Source organism: Protomyctophum bolini (genome assembly GCF_963924005.1).
Source record: "Protomyctophum bolini genome assembly, chromosome: 18".
Lineage (NCBI taxonomy): Eukaryota > Metazoa > Chordata > Actinopteri > Myctophiformes > Myctophidae > Protomyctophum > Protomyctophum bolini.
Genome location: NC_137879.1, coordinates 8,378,040 through 8,405,782, shown reverse-complemented (window position 1 = coordinate 8,405,782; position 27,743 = coordinate 8,378,040). Strand labels below are relative to the sequence as shown.

Genomic DNA, 27,743 nt, shown 5'->3' with positions numbered 1-27,743 from the left:
CGAGGCGTGTAATTTATTTTATTTTCATAAACCGCACCCGGCACTTCTTTCCATTTTCCCATGTGATTTGTTTTTAGACACAGCACATTAGGTTTGGAATTACATTTTGTGACTTGCGAGGGGGTGTGTTGCGCTCACGCAGGCCTGCACACACACAGTCACACACGCACACACACACACACACACACACACACACACACACACACTGTGACAAATTCACTTCAAAAGCAGTTCATTTGCTTACATGAGAAATGATTTGAACGTTGTATAACCCATTTTGACCTGAGATCAGATTCTAAAAATGTCTTCTACATCCTGACAGTTTTCTCGAAAAAGCTATGTTTTGTATGTCAGTCGTTCCTCGATTTTTCAAAAAATAGCAGACCTACAAGCTCGTAGCGTGCCACTCGGTGGCGCGCTATGAGCTTGTAGATCTGTTATTTTTCAATAGCTAAAGCATAGGGGTCCCCGTCCAAAATGGGATAACATAAGCAGTAATATAACATGTAATTGTGCTCCACGATTCACCCTACAGCCCCGAGGCGACCCCTATTTGTTTGTCCAGTGACATTTGTGATAAATGTGGGGAGGGTTAGCATGGCGCTAATGTCCTGAGACAACCACGACGGCATTACAATTTCTGCTTGGCTCACTGAAAAAATACTACCCGGTGGAAATTGGAACACGTATACAGTAAAAAAAGAAGATGACGTTTATTATTGAAAGAGAGAAAATAAGCGAAACATGCAGAGGTTAAACGGTCGACCTGAGACGGAATGCAAGAGAGAGACCCCCCCCTTATGTTTCACCGTTGCTATGCAGTGGTGCACATGCGTCCGTGGTCCAACTGTCTTAAAGGACAACTTCAGTTTTTTTCCAACCAAGGTTCATGTTTTAGGTTGTGATCAGAGAAAGTAAAAGATTAGTGTTCATTTTTTTCATTTGCTGCTTTCTTTAGTTTTAGGGATTTTAGCTGTTTTTGACAGGGGGGCGGGAGCATTCGAGCATGGGGCTAAATATGTATATTCTTTTTTACAACATTTTATAGCGATTTTATTTATTTGTTGTTTACTATAGTCCTACTAGACACCAATACATTATATCTGGCCACAAAAGATCACAGGATCTACTGAATGTGAAGGTAGCCTACTGGGGGGAAGCCACACTGCATGTCATAGGCTCAATATGTCAGTTTGACACATTCAGTAGATCCCGTGATCTTTTGTGGCCAGATGTAAGGAGGACTATAGTAAATAATAATTTAAAAAAAAGAATCGCTATAAAATGTTGTAAAGAAATACATATTTAGCCCCATGCTCGAATGCCCCCGCCCCCCCTGGCAAATACAGCTGAAATCCCTAAAACAAAAGAAAGCAGAAATCTTTCACTTTCTCTAATAACAACCTAAAACATGAACCGTGGTTGAAAAAAAACTAAAGTTGTCCTTTAACGGTTCCAAAATACCACTATTTTGTTGATAATATTCCACCCGATAAAGCTGTCAGACTTGCAGTAGAGGAGCAGGAGAGTTTAAGTTTATGTCACACCATGGCGGATGGTTCTCTCCTCTCCGCTGCTCCTCTGCTGTCCTGCTGTCATGTCCCCCTCTTTTTATCTCTTCTCTTCACCTCTCTTCCACCTTGCTCTCCTGTCCCAGGCCTGCCACTTTAGTTTACATCTTTCCAAAAAAGACTTATGCGCCTGCACCCAAGACTTCTCCCCCCAAAGCAGGGACACAAAACGGCTTACCTAACCTTCACTCACACTTCGCTCTCAAAGACAAGTGCAGTTGTGTGTGTTAGGAGGAGATCATATAGTCGCTTCGCGGGAGACTGAGAGAGGAGGATAAACGCTATTGTTTTTGTTTTGGAGGATTTGTATCACAACCATGGCCATGGGGGAATTTTGACAACTGTTTATTACAATATCTATACATAATATGTGAGTAGTTAAGCTCTTTTGACTCTGTCCCCTGGACCAGTCTGTTAAAAGAGCTGTGCCCTGCATCTGCCTGTCAAGTCAAGTCAATTGTATTTAGCACATTTAAAAACAGGTAGACCGTAGGCGTAGACTATCCACAGTGCTGTCGACATATCTGTCCCCTGTAACTGTTCTCTTTTGAAATATCTGTCCCTTGAACCAGTCTGAAGGTAAATACATGTCGAAAAATATCCGTTTCGGGCAGGCTTTCCAGAATTATGTTGGGCAGTGCATATAGGAGTTGCATATGGAGCTGAAAAAGGTTCTGAGTGAATTCAAAATGTATAGTGCCGACGTCAGAAGGAGCCTCGAAATAATATCTGCAGTCCTTTGCCTGCACTCCAGACTCACTGTTGAAATGTCTGTCCCGTGCGCCTGTCCGTCCAAGTGTTGAGATATATCTGTCTGTCTATATCCTTTGAAAGAGCTGTCCCTTGCCTCTGTCTGTCTGTCTCTATCCTTTGAGATAGCTGTACCTTGCCTCTGTCTGTCTGTCTCTATCCTTTGAGATAGCTGTCCCTTGCCTGCACCAGTCTAACTGTTGAAGTATTAGCTCTAGTCCCCCTCCAGAACTCTTTAACTATTGACATGTGATATATCTATCGCCTGCACCAGTATAAGTATTGAAAGAGCTCCAGTCAGTCATATCACTGTGTGAAAAGAGGAGTTAACGGGCAATTATGGGCACTGCATTTTGCCCATAAACCTCAAGTTTAGCAGCATGTATACAGTTAATATACGGTAATATACAGGTGTGATGGTACAATTCGGGGAGTTTACCGGAGTTTGTTGGAAAGTTTAACGGGAGTTTTCCTGTAATAATATAGACATCCATATTCCATGCTTTTTGCGCAGTCATAGGCGTTAAAATATGCTCCTCCATTGCTTCAGTCTAAAGTGTTGAATTATGTGTCCCTGCTGCACCAGTCTGGTCAGACGGAGCTTGTGTTGATTATTTTGCACTGTGGCTGTTGTGTGCACAACTTGTTTATCAGCTCGACAGGTGCATGGGCGTGCGTGCATACATGCGTGTCGGCGTGTGTGTGTGTGTGTGTGTGTGTGTGTGTGTGTGTGTGTGTGTGTGTGTGTATCTGTGTACACAGGTGTGTGTGTGTGTGTGTGTGTCTTGGTTTGCCTCCCTAAGGTTTTGGCCCAGCGACCAGGGCCTACTAAAACATATTGATTTGGTCATTCGCGTTGCCATGTTACATAAGTGGACAGTTTATTTTAATGACCAATCAAATGGATTTGTGTTCTGGCTTGGATTATGGAACCCAACGTATAGTACACACTCTCTGTTCCTACTGTACTTATCCTATATGTGTATGTTTACTGTTCATCGACAATATATAATGTCCCACAAAATTATAAAGTGTTTATGTTTATATAAGCACTCGCAATCATCCTTCCATAAATGTATTACGATACTGTATGTAATGTATAGGGGAGAGTCATCCTTCCATAAATGTATTACGATACTGTATGTAATGTATAGGGGAGAGTCATCCTTCCATAAATGTATTACGATACTGTATGTAATGTATAGGGGAGAGTCATCCTTCCATAAATGTATTACGATACTGTATGTAATGTATAGGGGAGAGTCATCCTTCCATAAATGTATTACGATACTGTATGTAATGTATAGGGGAGAGTCATCCTTCCATAAATGTATTACGATACTGTATGTAATGGGAGACATTGAGTCTCATCATGTGGGGCGGGTACCGTCCTAAAGTCGGCTCTTCGGTGCTACTGAAAATCCCTGACGAGCCGAAATCATTTCGGCACTAAAGCGCCGAAACAGTGGTAAAATAGGAGTATTAATCGGCCCTTACTGTACACAGAGCGATAATGGGGTTATTAATTTGGCTATCTGAATATATCAATCGTTTAGCTTTAGCAATCATTAGGGCTCCCCCAGACCGCTCTTGAAAAGTCAATCTCGATATAGAATACATCGAATAAATATAAGAATAAAAAAAAAGAAAAGGAAAAACGCATCCCTTAGAGTATAGCTTTACATTATCCTTTTCTTTGCTCTATCTTGGCCCTCATTTAGTATTCCATATCCTATATGAATTATGCATGCGTTTGGGCCACGCTTGATGGGTAATGCAAGGCGAGCAAGAGTATACGCATCAAAGAGTGAAAACATGACCACGGTGACTGCCTCCTCGACGACTACCTTATCGCACACGTTGTGTTAGGGAGAGGTTTTGTTTCACCCGTCGTGCCCCCCCCGGTCCCCCGCATTGCATAATGCGGGATCCCCTTTTGGTGTTTTAACTATAAGCATTATGTTATACTTTAGCTATTGGAAAAATAGCAGATCTACAAGCTCATAGATCTACGAGCTTGTAGATCTGCTATATTTTTTTTTTATCGTGAAAATGTGGCACAAATCTTTGAATATATATTCTTTCAGAGCTTAACCCATTCTGGGCGGGAACCCATTTTGGTGTGAGCATCATGTTATGCTTTAGCTATTGGAAAATAGCAGATCTACAAGCTCATAGCGCGCCACCGAGTGGCGCGCTATGAGCTTGTAGGTCTGCTATTTTAGAAAAATCGAAAGAGCGACTGACATAGAAGACATTTTTTTAGAATCTGATCTCAGGTCAGAATGAAAACTGTCAGGATGCAGAAGACATTTTTAGGATCTGATCTCAGGTCAGAATGGGTTAAGGTTTTTCTTAGTTCGACGTCAGGCCTACATGGGTTATGTGAGGCCGTCATATGCAGAGCGTGAACCGTGCTTTTCACGATGTATAGCCTTCGAAAACTATCGTCGCACACAGAAAACGGTGGCGTGGACCTTTTTTAATTGTGTCCTCTCTCATTTTGGACACAGAAGAACCCATCATTTGTATTCCTTCCGCATATAAAGCCAGCTCTCCCGAAGTCATTATATCAATATTTGGTCGGGGATAGATATTACCATAACAAGAGCATTAATTTCACACAGATGATAGTCTTTTCAGTCAGCTGGCTGTGTGGGAATAGACAGGGTCATTCAATAAGTCCATTATCCAATTCGCTTTCAAATTGTCTAGCAGAAACCTCCCATATACTGTTTCTCAATATTTCACCCTTTATATGTAGTTTTCCCTGAACGCCCTGTGGCCCGGGCCGTGGCTCAGCGGTCCAGGCACCTTGGCTGGTAATCCAGTCTGGCAGTGTGCCACCGCGCGGCGTGGGTTCGACTCCCCATCCCGACGGCCCTTACTGCATGTCACCCCCCCCCCCTCCCCAGCCTACTTTATATCTATCCCTCTACAAAAATAATAAAATAAAAAGACGAAAGCCACAAAATAATATATAACTAAACGCCTCACACAAAAATAATGAAAATCGCAGACATGTTTTGAGCTTGTAGACCTGCTACCATTTATTTATTTATTTTTTAACCCATTTTGGCGGGACCCCTTTTGGTGTTGGCATTATGTTATGCTTTAGCTATTGAAAAATAGCAGATCTACAAGCTCATAGCGCGCCACCGAGTGGCGCGCTACGAGCTTGAAGGTCTGCTATTTTTGAAAAATCGAAGAACGACTGACATAGAAACATGGCTTTTTCAGAAAACTGTCGGGATGTAGAAGACATTTCTAGAATCTGATCTCAGGTCAGAATCGGTTAAGGAACGGTGTTGGACATACGCGGTACTTTCTACCCGACAGCGACGGAATCGTGGCTCCGCGGCCAACGCTACATGCGTCCTTCTGATTGGTTAATTGGCAGTGTTTCATATAGCCGCGGGCCACCACACCGCCCCGGCCAAATGGAGCACAATTAGCAGCTTGGCGGAGCTGTTAAGACTGCTAAGAATCAGTGTTGTTTTTGGCAGCAAATATTTGATAGTCTCTTGAATAGTTTTCATTTAGTTTTAGTCACATCTTCTTAGTCACCTGGAATGTCTCAGTGTTGGTCTAGTTTTAGTCGACTATTACTAAATGTCATAAGATTTTAGTCGACTAAATATGCAGCTGATTTCTTTTTGTAAAGATGTAAACTAAAGTGGCAGGCCTGGGACAGGAGAGCAAGGTGGAAGAGAGGTGAAGAGAAGAGATTAAAAGAGGGGGACATGACAGCAGGGGAGCAGCGGAGAGGAATTTTAGTCATCATAGCTTAGTTTCCATTTAGTTTTCGTCAGTGAAAAAACGTAGTCAACGAACATTTTTCGTCTTTTGTTTTAGTCGACGAAATCAACACTGCTCTCGATGTCTGGTTCAGGAGAACTCGGCGTTGTACACATATTCTGAGATACAGAGCGGGTGGACCCGTTTGGACGTTGATACACATTATTGGCGTGGGCCAAGAAACGTTGTATATCCATAAAAAACGTATTTTTTATTCACATGATTTTTTTCTTTACATGAATGTATGCTCTAATTCATCGTACGAGAGTGTAGCACAAAAGTAGTGGAAGTAGCAGATGTACAAGACCACAACCTGCCGCCCGCATGTAGGTGATATAAGCCCCTCAGTCAGTGTAGCTGTAACTGGAGCCTGTGCCGTACCGCACTGCACTTTATCTTTACACTCTTAGACTTCAGAATATACTTTAGAATCCCTTTGCCTCGGTTGTGTCCAGAGAGGCCCCAAAGAGGCCACGACAAACAAACCCGGCTGCAGCAGGCCTCTCGCCCCATGCAGTCAGACCCGGCTGCAGCAGGCCTCTCGCCCCATGCAGTCAGACCCGGCTGCAGCAGGCCTCTCGGCCCATGCAGTCAAACCCCGGCTGCAGCAGGCCTCTCGGCCCATGCAGTCAGACCCGGCTGCAGCAGGCCTCTCGGCCCATGCAGTCAAACCCGGCTGCAGCAGGCCTCTCTGCCCATGCAGTCAGACCCGGCTGCAGCAGGCCTCTCGGCCCATGCAGTCAGACCCGGCTGCAGCAGGCCTCTCGGCCCGCATGCAGTCAGACCCGGCTGCAGCAGTCCTCTCTGCCCATGCAGTCAGAGCAGGCCTCAGTGGGAGTGACTGGGCTTGTTTGGGCCTTTTGAAGCTCTCTGGCGGACCGGGTCGTTGCTGAATCATTAATGTGATTCTGTGCTTTTGCATGGCTGTGTTTTCTGAACACGCCGGCGGCCTCAGTTGTCACACTGTCTGTATATATAACTATGTTAGTCCCATTGATCCTTCGCCCGGTGCACAGTCCACTGATTGATCATTAAAATAAATATGTGGTTGAAGTTGACACCTTGTGCTCGATGCGCTGCACCTCCATCTGGTGTAAACAGCATGACGCACTGATACTCGTCCTGCACTACCGTTACAGTAGTACAGTATGTACAGTATGATGCCATGAACAGTATACCTGCTATAGTTGCTATATGCTTGCTCATAAACCTCATGTGTTCGTACATAATGTTTGGATGGATATGCTACAGTATGTTTAAATATGTAGATACCTTGTTATTTTTGAGTGGTGCAACCACTCTTACAACCAGCAATGTCCGTGTATGTACCTGTGTACCTGTGTAAATGAGCATGAGTATGTGACTTATTAATACCTGTAGGGGGCGCCAGAAACAGAGAGAGGGGTAGTGCTGTGTCTCTAATGAGAGCGAGAGAGAGAGAGAGAGAGAGAGAGAGAGGGGGGGGGGATTGCACCACTCAGTTCACACGTGTGTGATTTTTTGGCGTCACAGATCACACTTCTATACTGCATGGCCGCTAATATACATGCAGTATCCGGGGAGAACAGTTTAATCACTCCAAGGCAACATTTTCAACCTTATCTTCGGTATAATTTTGTCTTAACCTCACTAATTGCTCATTATAACCAGAAACCTGGTGATTCCACTGGCCATCTTATAGGCCATTAGTGAGGACCGATATGACCATGGGTGGAAAATGGGTGAAGTGTTCTTTCAAGCCTGATTCTTTTCTATTTGTTGAGGGGCTCTCTCCCCCCCCCCTATGCCCAGCTTTGTGTGTGTGTGAGTGTGTGTGTACCCCATAGCGATGATTTGATTGGCTGAGGGCTTAAAAAAGTGAAGATAATAAGTGAGGACGCTATGAGCTTGTAGGTCTGCTATTTCTTTTTTAAATCGAAGAACCACTGACATAGAAACATAGCTTTTTCAGAAAACTGTCAGGATGTAGAAGACATTTATAGAATCTGATCTCAGGTCAGAATGGGTTAAAATAGTGACCCCATGCAAGTGTCTTCTGAAGGCATAGATACTGTAGGTGTGAGGGGGGTGGTCTTACCCTTCTCGGTGGGCCTCTCCTTTCTCCAGCTCCTGGATGACCCCCAGCAGCACCTTGATGGTCTCCTGGCTGGAGCTGATCAGGGTCTCCATGGCCTGGAGCTGTGCTTTGACGTCCCCCTCCTGAGACACAGGCACTATCTGCTTACAGGCCTCCCCCGAGGAGGGGCCACCTGAGGGGCCCGACGCCGCCGCTGCTGCCGCCGGCGTGGCCCCCGGCCGCCCCCCGGCCTCCCCCCCACCGCCGGCCCCTCCTCCTCTGCAGGGCGCGGCCGGCGGGGGCTCCTCCATGGCCCGCAGCGGCCTGGCGGACAGCTGCCCCGCGTGGCACTGCGCCTGCGTGGTCTGCGAGGAGGAGGAGGAGGAGGAGGAGGGGGGGGCCTGCAGGCCGTTGAGCTGCAGCGGCGGCGGGCCCTTCTTCCGCTTGCTCCGCACCACGGACGGGCTGTCCAGGCACTCCACCTGCGTGAGGGAGTTCCAGGCCAGGGGGCCGGCCGTGACCTTGGAGCCGCCAGCCGGCAGGGTCCGCGACGAGCCCCCCTCCTCCTCCGCGCTGGCAGCTAGCTGCCGCTTGGCCGAAGCACCGTGCTGTTGTTGTTGTTGTAATCCTGTCCTGGGTCTGGGAGGGACGCTGCAGAGCTGGTAGTCCGAGTCCGGCAGCGTGTTGTCGTCGACATACAGGCCGTCGGGCGCCGAGTGCGTCTCCACCGTGCCCACCACGCAGTCCACGGCGTGGAGCAGCGCCCGCGTCCTCCGCACCCCCCCCACATCCTCCTCCGCCGCGGCCTTGTCGTTGGACGACGGCGGCCTCACGTCCACCACGAAGCCGTTGTCCCGCGTCCCCTTGCTGCCGCCGTAGCTCTCCACAACGGACGCCACGCCGTGCTTGAAGGTGTTGTGGCCCTTCTTGGCGCGCTCGAAGGGGAACGTCTGGTAGCGCTTCTTGAGGTCGGGGGACGTCTGCACGCCCGTGCTGCGCGTGACGTTGGGGATGGAGCGCCGGGCGGGCACCGTCATGTACTTGCGGTACGCCGCCTTGTAGGCCGCCGCCGCGTGCTTGCCGCCGCCCTTGAGCGCCGCCTCGCGCTGCTCGTTCTGCGCCTCGCAGATGTCCTTGAAGCGCACCTGCAGCGCCTTGTTCCTCTTCCTCACCTGGCGGCTGGCGGCGTCCCCCCGGGACCCCGTGGCGTCCTCCAGGGGCGAGGGAGAGGGCCCCGCCCCCTCCGAGTCCGACTCAGAGTTGGTGAGCATGCATTTGCCGCCCTCCTTGCTCACCATGGTTCCTGAGGAGACACAGAGAGAGAGATCTGAGTTACTGCGTCATGCAGGAGATGCATTATCCCGTTCTGACCTGAGATCAGATTCTAAAAATGTATCTTCTACATCCTGACAGTTTTCTGGAGCCGAGGTTGAGCAGCAGTAATGTAGATCATTTACACCCTCCTTCCATCCGGCTCCATCACTGACCGTTGGGCCATGATGGTCTTTGATGCTCGCCAAGCCGTCTGCTTTTATTCACTGGGACACGGCAGGGGTTATAGGGGTCTTAGGGGTTATAGGGGTCTTAGGGGTTATAGGGGTCTTACTGGGACACGGCATAGGGTCTTAGTGTGCCCTAAAAGGGGTTGTAGGGGTCTTAGTGTGCCCTAAAAGGGGTTATAGGGGTCTTAGTGTGCCCTAAAAAAAAAGACGCCTCCTCTAATCTGACACTCTGTGTGGAGCCGATGTTGCACCAGTTTTAGCCGTTCCTTTCACATGTTTGTTATTGGCAGTTAATTGCGGGTGAGAGGTTAGACAAAGCACAGTCAGACAACCTTGTGAACCTTGGACACAGGGACACAGCTAGGGACACAGCCAGCTAGGGACACAGGGACACAGCTAGGGACACAGCCAACTAGGGACACAGGGACACAGCTAGGGACACAGCCAGCTAGGTAAACAACCAGGGACACAGCCAGAGACACAGCCAAGGACAGAGCCAGGGACACCAACCACAGAACCAGGGACATGTCCCTCGTTCATCGGAACGTGTCCTGCCTTCATCGTGACCACCTGCCCTCCACTTCAAGGCACTCATCACGGCCCAGACACCCGGGGCCGCCACCATGAAAACAAGAGTTCCCAGGGCGACCATTAGCATGGCCTTCCTGAGATGCTGTCTGTCTGTCTGTCTGTCGGTCGGTCGGTCGGTCGGTCGGTCGGTCGGCTGGCCTCCCTCTCTCTCTCGTTTCTCCATCTCTCGGCTTGGCTGTTCTATATTGTTATATATATTAGTTATTGTTAGTTAAAAAAAGCAGACCTGCATAAAACCAAGGGTTGTGTAGCCATTTACACATTTCTGCTGAGACAGTATTTGGAATTTAACCCATTTTGACCTGGGAACGATTCTGCAAATGTCTTCTAAATCCTGACCGTTTTCTTGAAAAAGGTATGTTTTTCTATGTCATATTCCCACCCCTCCACCAAAAGGCCTTGCTGTCCCGACCCCTTATCCATGATTTATGCATTATGGATAATTAGTGTGGACTGTTGTTCCTCTCAACTGCTCAATCATTAGGCGCTGTAACTTTATACTTGAGCATTTCCGTTTGTCCTTGAAACAGAACAGAACAGTATACAGTATCTGAATCCTTCGCATATACATATCTATTGTATATTTGCATTTTTCTCTCCACTTAGAATTATTCGATAGCTTTGATAGCACATTTCGGTCTACAAAACACATATTCATCGCTTCTTATAGGCCCTATTTATTCTCTCTCTCTCTCTCTTTCTCTCACACACACACACACACACACACACACACACACACACACACACACACAGAGACTCTGTTAATAGCAGCAATATAGAACAGCCAAGCCGAGAGATGGACAGACAGACGGCAAAAACTTCTGTGAGAAAAGTGTCCGTCAGCCCTCTCCTAAGGGAGAGAAAACTCCCTGAGCAAAGAGAATCAATTATCTCTCCCCTCCTCGCCACCACAGATCCTGCTCGCTATGATGTGTCACGACTCCAGCACAGCCTCTTTTCTCTCTCTCTCTCTCTGACAGGCAGCTTTATATTTATATAACTCTCTACCTGCCTGCTGATGTACAATAAGTAAACACCACACGCGTTCCTCCATATCGATGCTGAATCAGATAGGGGACAATTATCCCCGCTCTGCCTGTGTGTGTATATGCGCTGTGTGACTGTTGGCTGTCAGCGCCGCGGGGAAAGACTCCACCAGCTGAGGCCTCCATGGATGTTAACCCATTCTGACCTGAGATCAGATTCATACGAGGTTTCCACTGGACACACACTGGTCTGATTAACCCATTCTGACCTGAGATCAGATTCTAAAAAGTCAGTCGTTCTTCGATTTAAAAAAAAAATAGCAGACCTACAAGCTCGTAGCGCGCCACTCGGTGGCGCGCTATGAGCTTGTAGATCTGCTATTTTTCAATAGCTAAAGCATAACGTGATGCTAAACACCAAAATGGGTTCCCGTTCAGAATGGGTTAATTTATTCACAGTGGCTGCTTTGAGTCCATCGGTGGACGCTAGCGAAAGTACGCTACTTAAGTATCTCCTGTTTTTACCGTCTGCATTTTACCGAGAGTATAACTTGTTGGATATACTCATGACTTCACTTCATAGCCTGTTGTAGTAGTACGCAGTATGTAGTGCAAACAGCTCGTATACTTAATGCACTGCAATTTGTACTTTTTAACCATTAAGTATACAAATGTGAGTGGGCAGCATGTACACACTTCTAGTGTAATATTTGACCAGTATACTCGAGTACTATACTGCCTGCATGGGGTTGAGTATACTTTGGCACCACTCCACTACATAATAGATATACTCGAGTACTATACTGCCTGGGGTTGAGTATATACTTTGGCACCACTCCACTACATAATATATATAATACTCGAGTACTATACTGCCTGGGGTTGAGTATATACTTCGGCACCACTCCACTACATAATAATAGATATACTCGAGTACTATACTGCCTGGGGTTGAGTATACTTTGGCACCGCTCCACTAACATAATAGATGCTGAGTCAGATAGGACAATTATCCCGCTCGGCGCATCAGCTGTGACTGTTGGGCTGTCAGCGGGGTGGGGGGAGGAGGGGGGGGTGGTGGGGGGAGGAGGGAGGAGGGGGGGGGGGTGGTGGGTGCTCCCCCATCTCGATGCCCATAGCTGCTTATTTTCCTTTAGCGAGCAGCGGTATATATATAGTGGACTCAACCTCTCCTCTCCATCAGATTATGAGCCCCGGCCCCGGCTGGATCATTCAATTAACCCATTTTAGGTGGGAACCCCTTTTTGGTGTCAGCATTATGCTATGCTTTAGCTATTGAAAAATAGCAGATCTCCAAGCTCATAGCGCGCCACCGAGTGGCGCGCTACGAGCTTGTAGGTCTGCTATTTTTTGAAAAATCTAAGAACGACTGACATAGAAACATAGCTTTTTCAGAAAACTGTCAGGAGGTTAGAAGACATTTTTAGAATCTGATCTCAGGTCAGAATGGGTTAAGGCACAGCCAGGCATCTTGGCCTGTCAGAGGAGCGATGGGCGGCCTCGCCTCGCCTGCCTCGCCTGCCTGCCTTGTGCTCTGTCTATACAGGGAGCGTCTCTCTCTATCTGATCAGGACCATCTGCGGGCGTTAATAATAACAGGCCACCGATGAAGACTCCCAGCGGCGGGCATGATGACACTTTTCTGGCAAAGAAAAGGAACGTATTAATGTGCTAAAAAAAAACGGAGACAATCGCAGGCCCTGATGACGATAATTATTATGTTCTTGTAATGTTTTTATTATACTTTAACCTATACTTTAAGCCTGATGTCGAAATATATATTTTTAAAGTCTTCTGAAAGAAGGGGTTTAGCACTGACACAAATAGGGCCCCAAGTCTCTTCACCAAAAATAGCCGATCTATAAGCTTGTCGATCGGCTATTTCTTTGGTAAATGAAATGTCGCTCTAACCCTCCATCGCCCGGATATATTTCTATTTGCAAAAAAAAGACATTTCAACCATACTAATACTTTGTACTACTAGTACTTTGCAGAGGACATTTTGTTTTATGCACATTTATGATCATTATTATAAAATATGAATAATACATTAATAATTTAAATTTGGGGGATATCTTTCACAATAATAAATAAAACATTCTAGACATTCTAATGATCACAACAAAAGAATCCAGAGATTTTAAAAGTTGTGTGAATTTCTGCCTCTGTTTATATGCAAATATCACGACCAATGGCATTGTAAGACTTAAACAATAAACATCAATGATGATGTTTATAGGTGTTTGGCGGGCAGTGCTATAAGCATGACATGGTGCGCGGTGCTGTGAACCCTGTGAGTTCACGGAGTCCCCTCTAATGGGCAGGTGGAAACGAACACTGGCTGAGAAATGCTAAGCACGTCCAGTGAGGGATCACCGCCTTTCGGCTTCACGGAATGTGTCTGCCTAAAGCAGATGCAACTCCCATAGTCGTGTCTGCGCGAGGTCGCAGAGTAGGAATGCCGCGCCGTTGTCGTCTCCTAACGAAAGGTACAATTTACGTACAAGGCCGGCCGAGGGCGAGTCGTATATATATATATAGCAGTGGACAAATGGCGACGCATTTACAACTTTACAAGCCACATAACCCAAGCATTTCTGTTTTGAATAATGGCTCCGGTCTCGGTGAGGCATAGACGCTGTAAAGGCCAGTAAAGTGCAACGGTGTTCTGGGCCGGTTGGAAAAAAGCACAAAAGAACACATTCACACCAGAAAGGTCAGTGCGAGGCTTTGTGAGGGAATGAACCACATTAACCCTGGCGTCCCTATTCTTCAATGTTTTCTAAAAAAAAAGATTGACATAATCTAAGGCCCAGCGGGGCTCCACATACAGAAAAGACAGACCCCAGACTGACCCCCTTATGAACACATAGACTCCTGCCACACTGTAAGAATTGTTGTTTTCATTCGTTTATGAAAACAACGACTTGAGAAAAGTGTCCGTCAGCTCTGTCTCGAGTATAGGGATGGAGCTCGATAACCGATACCCGAAAATAAATCTGCTCATTGAGTACCCGTTATCAATAAGCATTAGGCTTATCAAGCCTGTTACCGAGAATAGCGGCCCATCACCTCATGTTTAGACAATCAAGACAAGAGGCGATCAAGAATAAAAATGGAATCATCCATGCTGGCACAAACATGTCGGCCTGAAAGTGTATTGATACCTGCCAACCAGCGCTGTCCGGGAGAACACAACTATGCTTCTAAATGGTTTCTTTTATATTATTCTATTGGTGTAAATAAAGGTCAATTGCCTTCCGTCTATTAGAACAGTTCTGTATTTTGAAGGCCCCTATAGTAAAAGATACTGGTTTTGTTCAGAATTTAATGTCTCCCGTCTTTCCACAAAATAATAGAAAATGCTCGATAGTGGTCTCGATAGGAACCCGGCTTGATAAGCCTGATCGATGAGGTGATCGTTATAAAAATACAAATGTACGAGCTCCATCCCTATAGTCTGGAGGGGAGATTTACATAATGCATAATTGTGCTGTACACCGCTTGAATACAATGTTCAACAAATGAAACACGGTGGTTGACGCACACACACAATTTACCTTTCTCTTCCCGACCCCCATCTGAAAATATGTTGTTCCAGGGACCCCCATCTGAAAATATGTTGTTCCAGGGACCCCCATCTGAAAATATGTTGTTCCAGGGACCCCCATCTGAAAATATGTTGTTCCAGGGACCCCCATCTGAAAATATGTTGTTCCAGGGACCCCCCAGGGACCCCCATCTGAAAATATGTTGTTCCAGGGACCCCCCAGGGACCCCCATCTGAAAATATGTTGTTCCAGGGACCCCCCCCGGAAGCAAAGATTTGAGTTAAAAAAAGCGCTCGCTCTGAAAGAATATATATTCGAAATTTGCGCCACATTTTCACGATTTTTTCAAAAATAGCGGACCTACAATCTCATATGAGCTTGTAGATCTGCTATTTTTCAATAGCTAAAGTATAACATAATGCTTTAAAACACCAAAATGGGATATGGTGCATAGGGAATCAAACTAAGCCCCTGAAAATCCAAACATCAAAGACAAAAGGAATTCCCACGTATACAAATTGCCTCGGCATTGAATTTTTTATTCATTAAAAAAAAAAAGGAAAAAAAGCAGCGTGCGTGCGTGGGAATAAGTTTCTCCTTGGATACTGCTGTGTACGTAGGTTGTCGAGTCGTACTATATGCATTAAAGCCAACGTCATTAATTATACATCACACTGCGGCTCTTTTAGGAAGTGAGCTTTATACAGAATAATGTTATTTAATCTAAACGTGTGAGTGTGTGAGACTGGAGGCTTTAATCTAAACGTGTGAGTGTGTGAGACTGGAGGAGGCTGGTGACTGAGGGGTGGTTGGTTGCATGCGATGCACTCGCCCAGAATGAGTTAACCCATTCGGGGCGGGAACCCCTTTTGGTGTTACAAGCATTATGTCATGCTTTAGCTGTTGGAAAAATAGCAGATCTACAAGCTCTTGTAGGTCTGCCTATTTTTTATAAAAATCATGAAAATGTGCCTGAAATCTTTGAATATATATTGTTATAGAAGCGAGCTTTTAACTCAGATCTTCGCTACTGGGAGGGTCCCTGGAATAACATATTTTCAGTTTTTGGGTGTCCTTGACATGAAATATTGAGCACCACTCATACAGAAACATGATGTATTTCAGAAAACTGTCAGGATTTAGAAGACTCTTTTATTTTTAAATTTCAACGTCAGGCCTAAACGAGTTAAAGGAGCACCCGGGCTTTGGCAGTGTGTTCAGTAATTGATATGTAGAAGCATATTCCCGGTGCTGATGAGTTCTCGGGGAGGGAGCCGTCTATTAATGCTTTTTAGCTTTGGCTGGAGCAGAGGGGATAATGCAGAAGTAGTCAAGCTTGAACTCTGCGGTAAACACTCGCTCTTTCCGGAAGGCCTAGTTTTCCTACGTCTTAACTTTGTTGACCCTGCGGTGGGTGGTTGTCAAAGTGGGGTCCGGGGACCCCCTCCGGGGGTCCTTGAGGGGCGTTCCAATGGGGGAGCGGTGTTCCCCACAGCTAAAAGATAGATCGTTTTGTACACTGTGAGTAAATATATCGCTATCGGTCCTTATTTGTCATATCGGGTCATATCGGTATCTGCGTATATGCCAGTCTATCCACAGATCCACAGGGTTGACACTGTAGCAGGTAAATAAGATGTTGGGGCATGTGGAGTTTGCTTTGGAGTTGCCCCAAACTGCAAGTGCACATTTGAGCGAGGAATCTGCTATAAACACGACACGAGATATGTAGCTATAGATAGCTAGTATAAACACAACACGAGATCACGACTTCTGTAACGGCTAACACAGAAATTGTGATATTCGGTTCGGGAACGAAAAAAGTGTATCGGGACATCCCTTTAATGTAAACGAAACTAGAGGTCCTTGGAATTAAAAAAGTTCATGGTAAGACTCACACTTTGAAAAGCCTAGACTCAACAGCTTAACTTTGTTCCCCTGCCAAACCACAAGTCCAATGGGGCAGCTGCCACTCAAAAACTAGCTGACTCTCTTTCTCTCTCTCTCTCTGTCTCTCTCTCTCTCTCTCTCTCACGCACACACTGTAACATTAGCCTGTTTAGTGATTCAAGGATCTCTGCATTAGATGTGTGCACGCAGCGAGAACATGGCGAACGCCAGCATTAAAGGATAATGGATTGTGCTGGCACAGGCGTTCGCAGATTGTCCTTACGGTACAACCCAACCAACCATCACACACACACACACACAGGCTCTCTCATGTCCACTCAGTACCGCACAATCAAATAGACTTGTTTGGTACATTGTTCTAGCGGAATGCACGACCTTCATAGCCGAAACGCATATAGGTCGTTTTATTTCTTTTACATTTTGCCTATAGCTGAGCCATGAAAATAAAGGCTTGGTAAACTTTACGGAACGGAGTGCCTTAGACTTTCTTTGAGTTCGCCCCTTTCTTTTTGCACTTATGGATGATTGTCAGCAACACTACCACCACAGGGGGAAGGAACTGGGATTTATTTACCAGAAAATAAGATCCGGGGACACGTTGTTACGCCCTACAGTGTTTGGAAAACATCAGACTTGTATTATAACGGGACGCAACAGCTTGAAATTGTATGCGTTCCCTCCGGGTGCTGTCGTGTTTAGAGGGGGAGGGGGGGGGGGGGTCGTCGCTTTGTCGCAGCCGAGCCGTCGAAGCCTTCTGTAAATTAGCACAAGGGCGGAAACGCACAGAGTTTCATGTTCCGTCATGTGACGAGCTTTATCCTATAAACACACAGAGTTTCATGTTCTGTGTCATGTGACGAGCTTTATCCTATGAACACACAGAGTTTCATGTTCTGTCATGTGATGAGCTTTATCCTATAAACGCACAGAGTTTCATGTTCCGTCATGTGATGAGCTTTATCCTATAAACACACAGAGTTTCATGTTCCGTCATGTGATGAGCTTTATCCTATAAACACACAGAGTTTCATGTTCTGTCATGTGATGAGCTTTATCCTATAAACACACAGAGTTTCATGTTCTGTGTCATGTGATGAGCTTTATCCTATAAACACACAGAGTTTAATGTTCTGTGTCATGTGATGAGCTTTATCCTATAAACACACAGAGTTTCATGTTCTGTCATGTGATGAGCTTTATCCTATAAACACACAGAGTTTCATGTTCCGTCATGTGATGAGCTTTATCCTATAAACACACAGAGTTTCATGTTCCGTCATGTGATGAGCTTTATCCTATAAACACACAGAGTTTCATGTTCTGTCATGTGATGAGCTTTATCCTATAAACACACAGAGTTTCATGTTCTGTGTCATGTGATGAGCTTTATCCTATAAACGCACAGAGTTTCATGTCATGTGATGAGCTTTATCCTATAAACACACAGAGTTTCATGTTCCGTCATGTGATGAGCTTTATCCTATAAACACACAGAGTTTCGTGTTCTGTCATGTGATGAGCTTTATCCTATAAACACACAGAGTTTCATGTTCTGTCATGTGATGAGCTTTATCCTATAAACGCACAGAGTTTCATGTTCCGTCATGTGATGAGCTTTATCCTATAAACACACAGAGTTTCATGTTCTGTCATGTGATGAGCTTTATCCTATAAACACACAGAGTTTCGTGTTCTGTCATGTGATGAGCTTTATCCTATAAACACACAGAGTTTCATGTTCTGTCATGTGATGAGCTTTATCCTATAAACACACAGAGTTTCATGTTCCGTCATGTGATGAGCTTTATCCTATAAACACACAGAGTTTCATGTTCCGTCATGTGATGAGCTTTATCCTATAAACACACAGAGTTTCATGTTCTGTGTCATGTGATGAGCTTTATCCTATAAACACACAGAGTTTCATGTTGTGTCATGTGATGAGCTTTATCCTATAAACACACAGAGTTTCATGTTCTGTCATGTGATGAGCTTTATCCTATAAACACACAGAGTTTCATGTTCTGTGTCATGTGATGAGCTTTATCCTATAAACACACAGAGTTTCATGTTCTGTCATGTGATGAGCTTTATCCTATAAACACACAGAGTTTCATGTTCTGTCATGTGATGAGCTTTATCCTATAAACACACAGAGTTTCATGTTCTGTCATGTGATGAGCTTTATCCTATAAACACACAGAGTTTCATGTTCCGTCATGTGATGAGCTTTATCCTATAAACACACAGAGTTTCATGTTCTGTCATGTGATGAGCTTTATCCTATAAACACACAGAGTTTCATGTTCTGTCATGTGATGAGCTTTATCCTATAAACACACAGAGTTTCATGTCCCGTCATGTGATGAGCTTTATCCTATAAACACACAGAGTTTCATGTTCTGTGTCATGTGATGAGCTTTATCCTATAAACACACAGAGTTTCATGTTCTGTCATGTGATGAGCTTTATCCTATAAACACACAGAGTTTCATGTTCCGTCATGTGATGAGCTTTATCCTATAAACACACAGAGTTTCATGTTCTGTCATGTGATAAACGGCCAGGCTATAGTGTGTTCCATTAAACAATTGAGACGGATGTTTGGACAGTGTGATGAGTGGATGTTTGACGTCCGGGGGTCTCCTCCCCCCCCCGGTCGGTCGCTCTGCGTCTCTGCGATGACAACGCCCGCCGAGGGTTTGGTACATATTCAGTCAACACTGACCTCATTTAATAGGGCAGAAAGCCGGGGCGCCGTTTAATCTGTCATTCAGAATGTCATCCAGTGAGCAAACACGCAGAGAGGACGGGCGCGCTGAGAGGGACGGCAAACACCAGGGTTACATTCTATACGCCTGTTGTGGGGAAGAGACGGAAGGACGCAGCCGCCGCTCGGTGTGGACACAGTCCTCCACAGTATACTTTGTATCTAGATTGACAAGTGAGAGTGCTGTTTTTGAGTGGTGAAACCACTCCCAAGGAACAGCAATGTCCGTGTTCACCTATGTGTGTGTTGGTTCATGAGCACCAGTATGACTATAACTACCGTACCAGTAGGGGCGCTGTTGTGCCAGAAACAGAGAGAGAGATAGTATTAGTGCTGCACTGTTGCCTGCTAATGAGAGAGAGAGAGGAGAGGAGGGGGGGGAGAGAGGGGAGTTGCAAGTATTGGAGTACATGCTTGTAAAATTATTTTACTTAAGTATTCATGAGTACATACTTAGTACAAAGTGCATTCTATTTTATTGTTCAATATCAAGGCATTTGCTTTATCAAAATGTAGACATTTTCCAACATTTTATTTTCAGTCAAGATTGTACTTAGTTACTTTCCACTCCTGCGTGTCGTGTGTCAATGTGTGTGCGAACTGTGCATATTTACAGTACAATTATGTGTGCGTGTGTGTGCGCGCGTGTGTGCCTGCCTTGTATGCACAGACTGCGAGGTGTGCGTGCGTGTGCGTGCGTGTACTGTACTGTAAGGGTATATATATAGCCGGGTTGGGTGATTGACTGTAGCGAGGGGAGGGTGGGGGCTGGTGGGGGGGGGGGGGGGATAGCAAGTACAGCACAGCAGTACATTAGGCTTTGACAGTAAGTGCACCAAATCCTTTGTCAGTTAACCCATTCTGACCTGAGATCAGATTCATACGAGGTTTCCACTGCGGACACACACTGGTCTGATGAACCCATTCTGACCTGAGATCAGATTCTAAAAAATGTCAGTCGTTCTTCGATTTTTCAAAAATAGCAGACCTACAAGCTCGTAGCGCGCCACTCGGTGGCGCGCTATGAGCTTGTAGATCTGCTATTTTTCAATAGCTAAAGCATAACGTGATGCTGACACCAACATGGGTTCCCGGTCAGAATGGGTTAATGGCAGGCTAATGCTGTGAGACGGAGCGCAGGGCGGCACACAGCGGCTGCCGTCGGGGGGGTTTAAAAGGATTGTGTTTCTAATAATTGTTGCTCAGTCATCGCTCGCACAACTAACAGACGCCATTTAACCCATTCTGGGCGGGAACCTCCTTTTGGTGTTTTAAACATTATTATGTTATGATTTAGCTATTGAAAAATAGCAGATCTACAAGCTCATAGCGCGCCACCGAGTGGCGCGCTAAGAGCTTGTAGGTCTGCTATTTTAGAAATGTGGTGCAAAGCTTTCAATATATATACTCTTTCAGAGCTAACGTTTTTAACTCAAATCTTTGCTTCTAGGAGAGGTGGTCCCTGAAACAACACATTTTCAGATGGGTGTCGGCGGCCAATTTCATATATTTTTGGGGGTCCTTGACATGAACTATTGAGAACCACTGATATAGAAACATGAGGTTTTTCAGGAAAAAAAATACATTAGGCCTAAATGTGTTAAAAAGGAGGAGGCTTGGCCCGGGATCATTACGCTCCGAGAGAGAGAGATATTACCCAACGCTACACGGCGGATAATATAGCCAGCATATTGTTTGTTGGGGGGGGGGGGGGGGGGGGAAGCACGACGCACCGCAGCCCGGATTACTTTCACTTATTAAAGGAGAGGAGGGCAAACGGGCGCACTTCACCCCCGCTGCCTGCCCATACCCCCCCCTCCCCACCCCCAACCCACCCCTCCCCTCCCCAACCACCTCCAGTCACATAATTTCTATCCAGTGAGATTTGCCGCTAAGCCGTGGTACTGTAGGAGCTTTAGAATGCTCCATTGCGTCTCTGCCATATGCACTGCCTTTATTAATAAATATGAGTGCCATTCAACCACGTTTTGAGGAATGTCGCGCCTCTTCTCTCTTTGTGGAGGATTTACCCCCCCGGTTGTCATGTGGAGAGAAAATAAGGCCCCCTCGGTGTCGATTGAAGGTGTGTGTGTGTGTGCGTGCGTGACAACATCCAGAGTAAGTCATCTTTGTAGGAAAAGACAGTCACAGTGTACAGTATATAAGTCAAGCCAGTGAACTCCATACAGTAGATGCAGCATTCACATAAAGTCTGCAACAGCATCTGTGTCATCATTACCTACTGTACTGTATTGTGCTGTAGACTGTACTCTAGACACCACACCAGGGATTACTGCAACTCAGTGTATGACTGTAACTGAGTTGCGTTGACTCATGTACTGTACTGAAAGATCTGTCTTTTTTTACATGTCAAGGACCCCACAAAACTATATGTATTTGGCCGCTGGCCTCCATCTCAACATATGTTGTTCCATGATGGACCCACAAAAGCAAAGATCGGAGTTTCAAATGTTAGCTTCTAATCTAAATAATATATTTTCAAAGATTTGCACAAATTGTCTCTCAAAAACAGCAGATCTACAAGCTCAAGCTATAGGTATACTGTACGCGCAACATTGTGGACACAATTATTTGGTGGTATAGTTATTGTACAACAGGCGTGAAGTCCACTTATATCAACTCTCTTGACAGTGTGATAAAAATATATAACAGTGTCTTGTCGCTGCTGTTCCAGTATATATCCTAGACACTAGAGTGTGGTGTTTTGTCCAGTATATCCTAGACACTAGAGTGTGGTGTCTTGCTGTTCCAGTATATCCTAGACACTAGAGTGTGGTGTCTTGCTGTTCCAGTATATATCCTAGACACTAGAGTGTGGTGTCTTGCTGTTCCAGTATATCCTAGACACTAGAGTGTGGTGACTTGCTGTTCCAGTATATATCCTAGACACTAGAGTGTGGTGTCCTGTCCAGTATATCCTAGACACTAGAGTGTGGTGTCTTGCTGTTCCAGTATATCCTAGACACTAGAGTGTGGTGTCCTGTCCAGTATATCCTAGACACTAGAGTGTGGTGTCTTGCTGTTCCAGTATATCCTAGACACTAGAGTGTGGTGTCTTGCTGTTCCAGTATATCCTAGACACTAGAGTGTGGTGTCTTGCTGTTCCAGTATATCCTAGACACTAGAGTGTGGTGTCTTGCTGTTCCAGTATATCCTAGACACTAGAGTGTGGTGTCTTGCTGTTCCAGTATATCCTAGACACTAGAGTGTGGCGTCTTGCTGTTCCAGTATATCCTAGACACTAGAGTGTGGTGACTTGCTGTTCCAGTATATCCTAGACACTAGAGTGTGGTGTCCTGTCCAGTATATCCTAGACACTAGAGTGTGGTGTCTTGTCCAGAATATCCTAGACACTAGAGTGTGGTGTCTTGCTGTTCCAGTATATCCTAGACACTAGAGTGTGGTGTCTTGCTGTTCCAGTATATCCTAGACACTAGAGTGTGGTGACTTGCTGTTCCAGTATATCCTAGACACTAGAGTGTGGTGACTTGCTGTTCCAGTATATCCTAGACACTAGAGTGTGGTGACTTGCTGTTCCAGTATATCCTAGACACTAGAGTGTGGTGACTTGCTGTTCCAGTATATCCTAGACACTAGAGTGTGGTGTCCTGTCCAGTATATCCTAGACACTAGAGTGTGGTGTCTTGCTGTTCCAGTATATCCTAGACACTAGAGTGTGGTGACTTGCTGTTCCAGTATATCCTAGACACTAGAGTGTGGTGTCCTGTCCAGTATATCCTAGACACTAGAGTGTGGTGTCTTGCTGTTCCAGTATATCCTAGACACTAGAGTGTGGCGTCTTTCTTGCTGGTTGCCTGTGCTCTCTCTCTGCGACCTTGTTTTTGATCCTTGCTCCTTTCAGCTCTCTGTGGAGAAGCTTTAGACTTGTCCTCCGGCCATTTCCCGGCATGCTGCATGTCGCTCGCCTACAGTCTGGCTCTGTTTTGTCTGGATGCACTAATAGAGAGATACGGACAGACGGAGTACAGCAGGGACTCGCTCTGCCTTTTCCAATGTCAAGCTAAGGACCGCCCGTTTGATATACATTAGGCCACGGACCCCCCGCTTTGTTTTAAGCTCCCGATCTACAATGGAAAACCCCTCACTGCTCGTAACAACTCGTAACTCTGAGAGCGCACACGCGTGGGTCCATTCTGTACGCCTCTCAGAGCTGTGGTATACCCGTAAGGGGTCCATTTTGGACCACATGCATGGGTGATCCCTGGCCTTGACCCCATGACGAGAAGCACTGTCCCCACCCCCTTGGATGTGGGCTCAGGTGGTTTGGTGAAGTGTGTACAAACTGTACACTGTAGTGTACATGCTAGTCTCATAACGTGCCACGGTTCTCATGGAAGAGTGTGTGTGTGCACGGTGCAGAGAGAGACGGCCTCACCACCTACTGTAGCTGCCTCTAATCACAATTCACCCCATCACTCTCTGCTCTCTACCTTCACCACATATCCATCTGTAACTCTCTGCTCTCTACCTTCACCACATATCCATCTGTAACTCTCTGCTCTCTACCTTCACCACATATCCATCTGTAACTCTCTGCTCTCTACCTTCACCACATATCCATCTGTAACTCTCTGCTCTCTACCTTCACCACATATCCATCTGTAACTCTCTGCTCTCTACCTTCACCACATATCCATCTTTCCTGGTTCCTAACTCTCTCTCTATCTCTCTTTCCCTCCCTATTTCCCTCGCTCTCTCTAGCTCTCTGCTGTTGCTTTCTCTACCTCTCTACCAACATATCCCTCTTCCTTTGTCTCTCTCTCTCCTGCTCTCTCACTCTGTTTCCGGACAGGCATGGGGTTTCAAAGACACGCAGGAAAACCCCTGTGTTGAACACCGACAGGGTAACATTACCAAAAAGTGTGATGATTCCTCATTAAAGTGGTAAAACTGTGGTATAGAACCGGGACTGGCCCCCTGTGGGGCCACGTTCCTGTGGGTCTGTGGGTCCACGTTCTTACGGGGACCCCCCCCCCCCCCCCCACACACACACACGGTGTATCACCACTCACTTCACACGGGTGTGATTTTTTTGGGGGGGATCTTGGATGTCATGTCAGACCTCTCATTCCCTGCTTCTACAAGGCAGGAATAGACCAGCACAGACAGATGACAAAGAGGGTGGGGGGGGGGTTGGGATGGATGGAGAGAGAGAGAGAGAGAGAGAGAGAGAGAGAGAGAGAGAGAGAGAGGTACAGAGAGGGAGAGAGAGAGAGAGAGAGAGAGAGAGAGAGAGAGAGGTAGAGAGAGGTAGAGAGAGGCAAAGTCCTTCTTTTCTGCACCAAAATGTGCCACGAAGCGAAATCCACAGAAATATAGCCCAAGCTAAATTCCTTCTTGTTAGTGAGATGTTTCACGCTGTCAGCTTCACTGGGCCTTGTGAAGACTTATAGCGAGATTGCAAAATGTGCTATACGACAAAAAGTCTGCTAACATATTCTGGCCTTGTATATATAGGGTATACATATATTTAATATGTTGATTCCATGCACTATAGACAATTACCACACATTGAAAGAAATATTAAAAAATAAATGAGGTAGTAGTTTTGACTCCACTCTGGACACACTTCCCATCCATTTGCATGTCTTAAAGTAAATGCAGTTCATGCACGTGCTGTAAATCACAGCAGATGCCTGTAGTATTGGGTGAAGTCCAAGCCAAGCCTGCACCACAGCATCCATAGAACTGCAACACATGCACCGCCTGCACTATCTGTTCACTACTATATCACTCTGACTCTCAGCTCTGTTCACTACTATAGCACACTGACTCTCATCTCTGTTCACCACTATAGCACTCTGACTCTCCTCTCTGTTCACCACTATAGCACTCTGACTCTCCTCTCTGTTCACCACTATAGCACTCTGACTCTCCTCTCTGTTCACCACTATAGCACTCTGACTCTCCTCTCTGTTCACCACTATAGCACTCTGACTCTCATCTCTGTTCACCACTATAGCACACTGACTCTCCTCTCTGTTCACCACTATAGCACTCTGACTCTCCTCTCTGTTCACCACTATAGCACTCTGACTCTCCTCTCTGTTCACCACTATAGCACTCTGACTCTCCTCTCTGTTCACCACTATAGCACTCTGACTCTCCTCTCTGTTCACCACTATAGCACTCTGACTCTCATCTCTGTTCACCACTATAGCACACTGACTCTCCTCTCTGTTCACCACTATAGCACTCTGACTCTCCTCTCTGTTCACCACTATAGCACTCTGACTCTCCTCTCTGTTCACCACTATAGCACTCTGACTCTCCTCTCTGTTCACCACTATAGCACTCTGACTCTCAGCTCTGTTCACTACTATAGCACACTGACTCTCATCTCTGTTCACCACTATAGCACTCTGACTCTCAGCTCTGTTCACTACTATAGCACACTGACTCTCAGCTCTGTTCACTACTATAGCACACTGACTCTCATCTCTGTTCACCACTATAGCACTCTGACTCTCAGCTCTGTTCACTACTATAGCACACTGACTCTCAGCTCTGTTCACTACTATAGCACTCTGACTCTCAGCTCTGTTCACCACTATAGCACTCTGACTCTCAGCTCTGTTCACTACTATAGCACACTGACTCTCCTCTATGTTCACCACTATAGCACTCTGACTCTCATCTCTGTTCACCACTATAGCACTCTGACTCTCCTCTCTGTTCACCACTATAGCACTCTGACTCTCCTCTCTGTTCACCACTATAGCACTCTGACTCTCCTCTCTGTTCACCACTATAGCACTCTGACTCTCCTCTCTGTTCACCACTATAGCACTCTGACTCTCCTCTCTGTTCACCACTATAGCACTCTGACTCTCATCTCTGTTCACCACTATAGCACTCTGACTCTCCTCTCTGTTCACCACTATAGCACTCTGACTCTCATCTCTGTTCACCACTATAGCACTCTGACTCTCAGCTCTGTTCACTACTATAGCACTCTGACTCTCAGCTCTGAGACTGGAAAGTCCTCCGAGTTTATTTAACTCAAACCCCCACAGCTGTACTTCCTCAGTGGGGGGGCTGTCACCGCCACATTCAACAGCGTGCGCACTCGCTCGCAAAGTCAACCTGTGCCTGCGTGCATTCAGGTATATACGCAAGGTTGTCCTTTGGTATGCAGCAGCACGCATGCAGCCTGTCACCCACACACACACACACACACACACCTGCAGCCAGTCACACACACACCCTGTCCCTTTGTGTGAGTCATTGTTGTGCTTTCTTACATTGGGGAGGAGGGGGAAAAAAACACTCCAAGAACAGGTTCTTAATGAATAATCCTATTACCACATGAGAGGTATAACATCTGGCCTGTTCCAAAAGCACTCATTCTTCTATAGGGATGGCAATTTGTTGTTTTCTCCTGGATGAATAGCGTGCCGTATGGCTCACCGTATGGCTCACCTCAGCAGTCAGTTTGGAAACCACCGTTTGTGTGTACTTAAGTACAGCACTTGAGGTAAATGTACTTGTAGTTAATTGACACCACTGGAACCTTGTCCTTCCTACTCTCACCTCATTCACTCCCTCCTTCATCACCCTGCGTACGCCCGGCTCCCTCTCTCACATTACTCAACGTCCTTGCAGACTATACTCCATTTTTCTTTGTGTGGGTCGAAGTGTCTTTGAGCAAGACCCTGAATTCCCCTTAATTGCTCCCGATGAGCAGGTTGGGTGCCTCGCGTGGTTTCCTCCGTCAATGGTGTGTGAATGGGTGAATGGGTGAATGTAAAGAGATTTTTCTGCATTACTCAGCGTTCTTTCGCCCCTTTCCTCAAAGGAAAGGACCCCACTCTGTCCTTCCTGTGTGGTGTGTGTGTGTGTGTGTGTGTGTGTGTGTGTGTGTGTGTGTGTGTGTGTGTGTGTGTGTGTGTGTGTGTGTGACTGTGTGTGTGACTGTGCGCGTGTGTGTAAACTGAGAAGGCTTCACTGCACCATCATCTGTATATTTTCCTCTGCCAACAGGAAGGAAGTTTGGTGATTCTCAAATGTTGTTTTGTATTAATTATTTCAAGGACCCACAGTTTGATATCGTTATACTGTCTGGCAGAAACCAACGGTCTCCACTATCAGCGATATTGAACACCGTTCCTGTCTGTGTGTGGACTTTAGGAATATTGAACCGATGCAAAGTATATAAAAGCGCTTCTGACTATATAACTGTCAAACCACCTAT

At 46.0% G+C, this 27,743-nt stretch overlaps 2 protein-coding genes across 2 annotated transcripts in view; one reads left to right on the top strand and one right to left on the bottom strand.

The window, feature by feature from the left end:
- Nucleotides 1–9,473, bottom strand: part of insyn2a (inhibitory synaptic factor 2A) — a gene marked incomplete at both ends in the record, with an annotated part of 39,017 nt that extends 29,544 nt beyond the window's left edge. Inside the window, one exon of the mRNA XM_080789714.1 lies at nucleotides 8,197–9,473. Within this exon, the coding sequence (XP_080645840.1) occupies nucleotides 8,197–9,473 (1,277 nt within the window). The remainder of the gene's footprint in view (nucleotides 1–8,196) is intronic.
- The window catches only part of dock1 (dedicator of cytokinesis 1), a 458,484-nt gene that overhangs the window by 246,381 nt on the left and 184,360 nt on the right, over nucleotides 1–27,743 (top strand).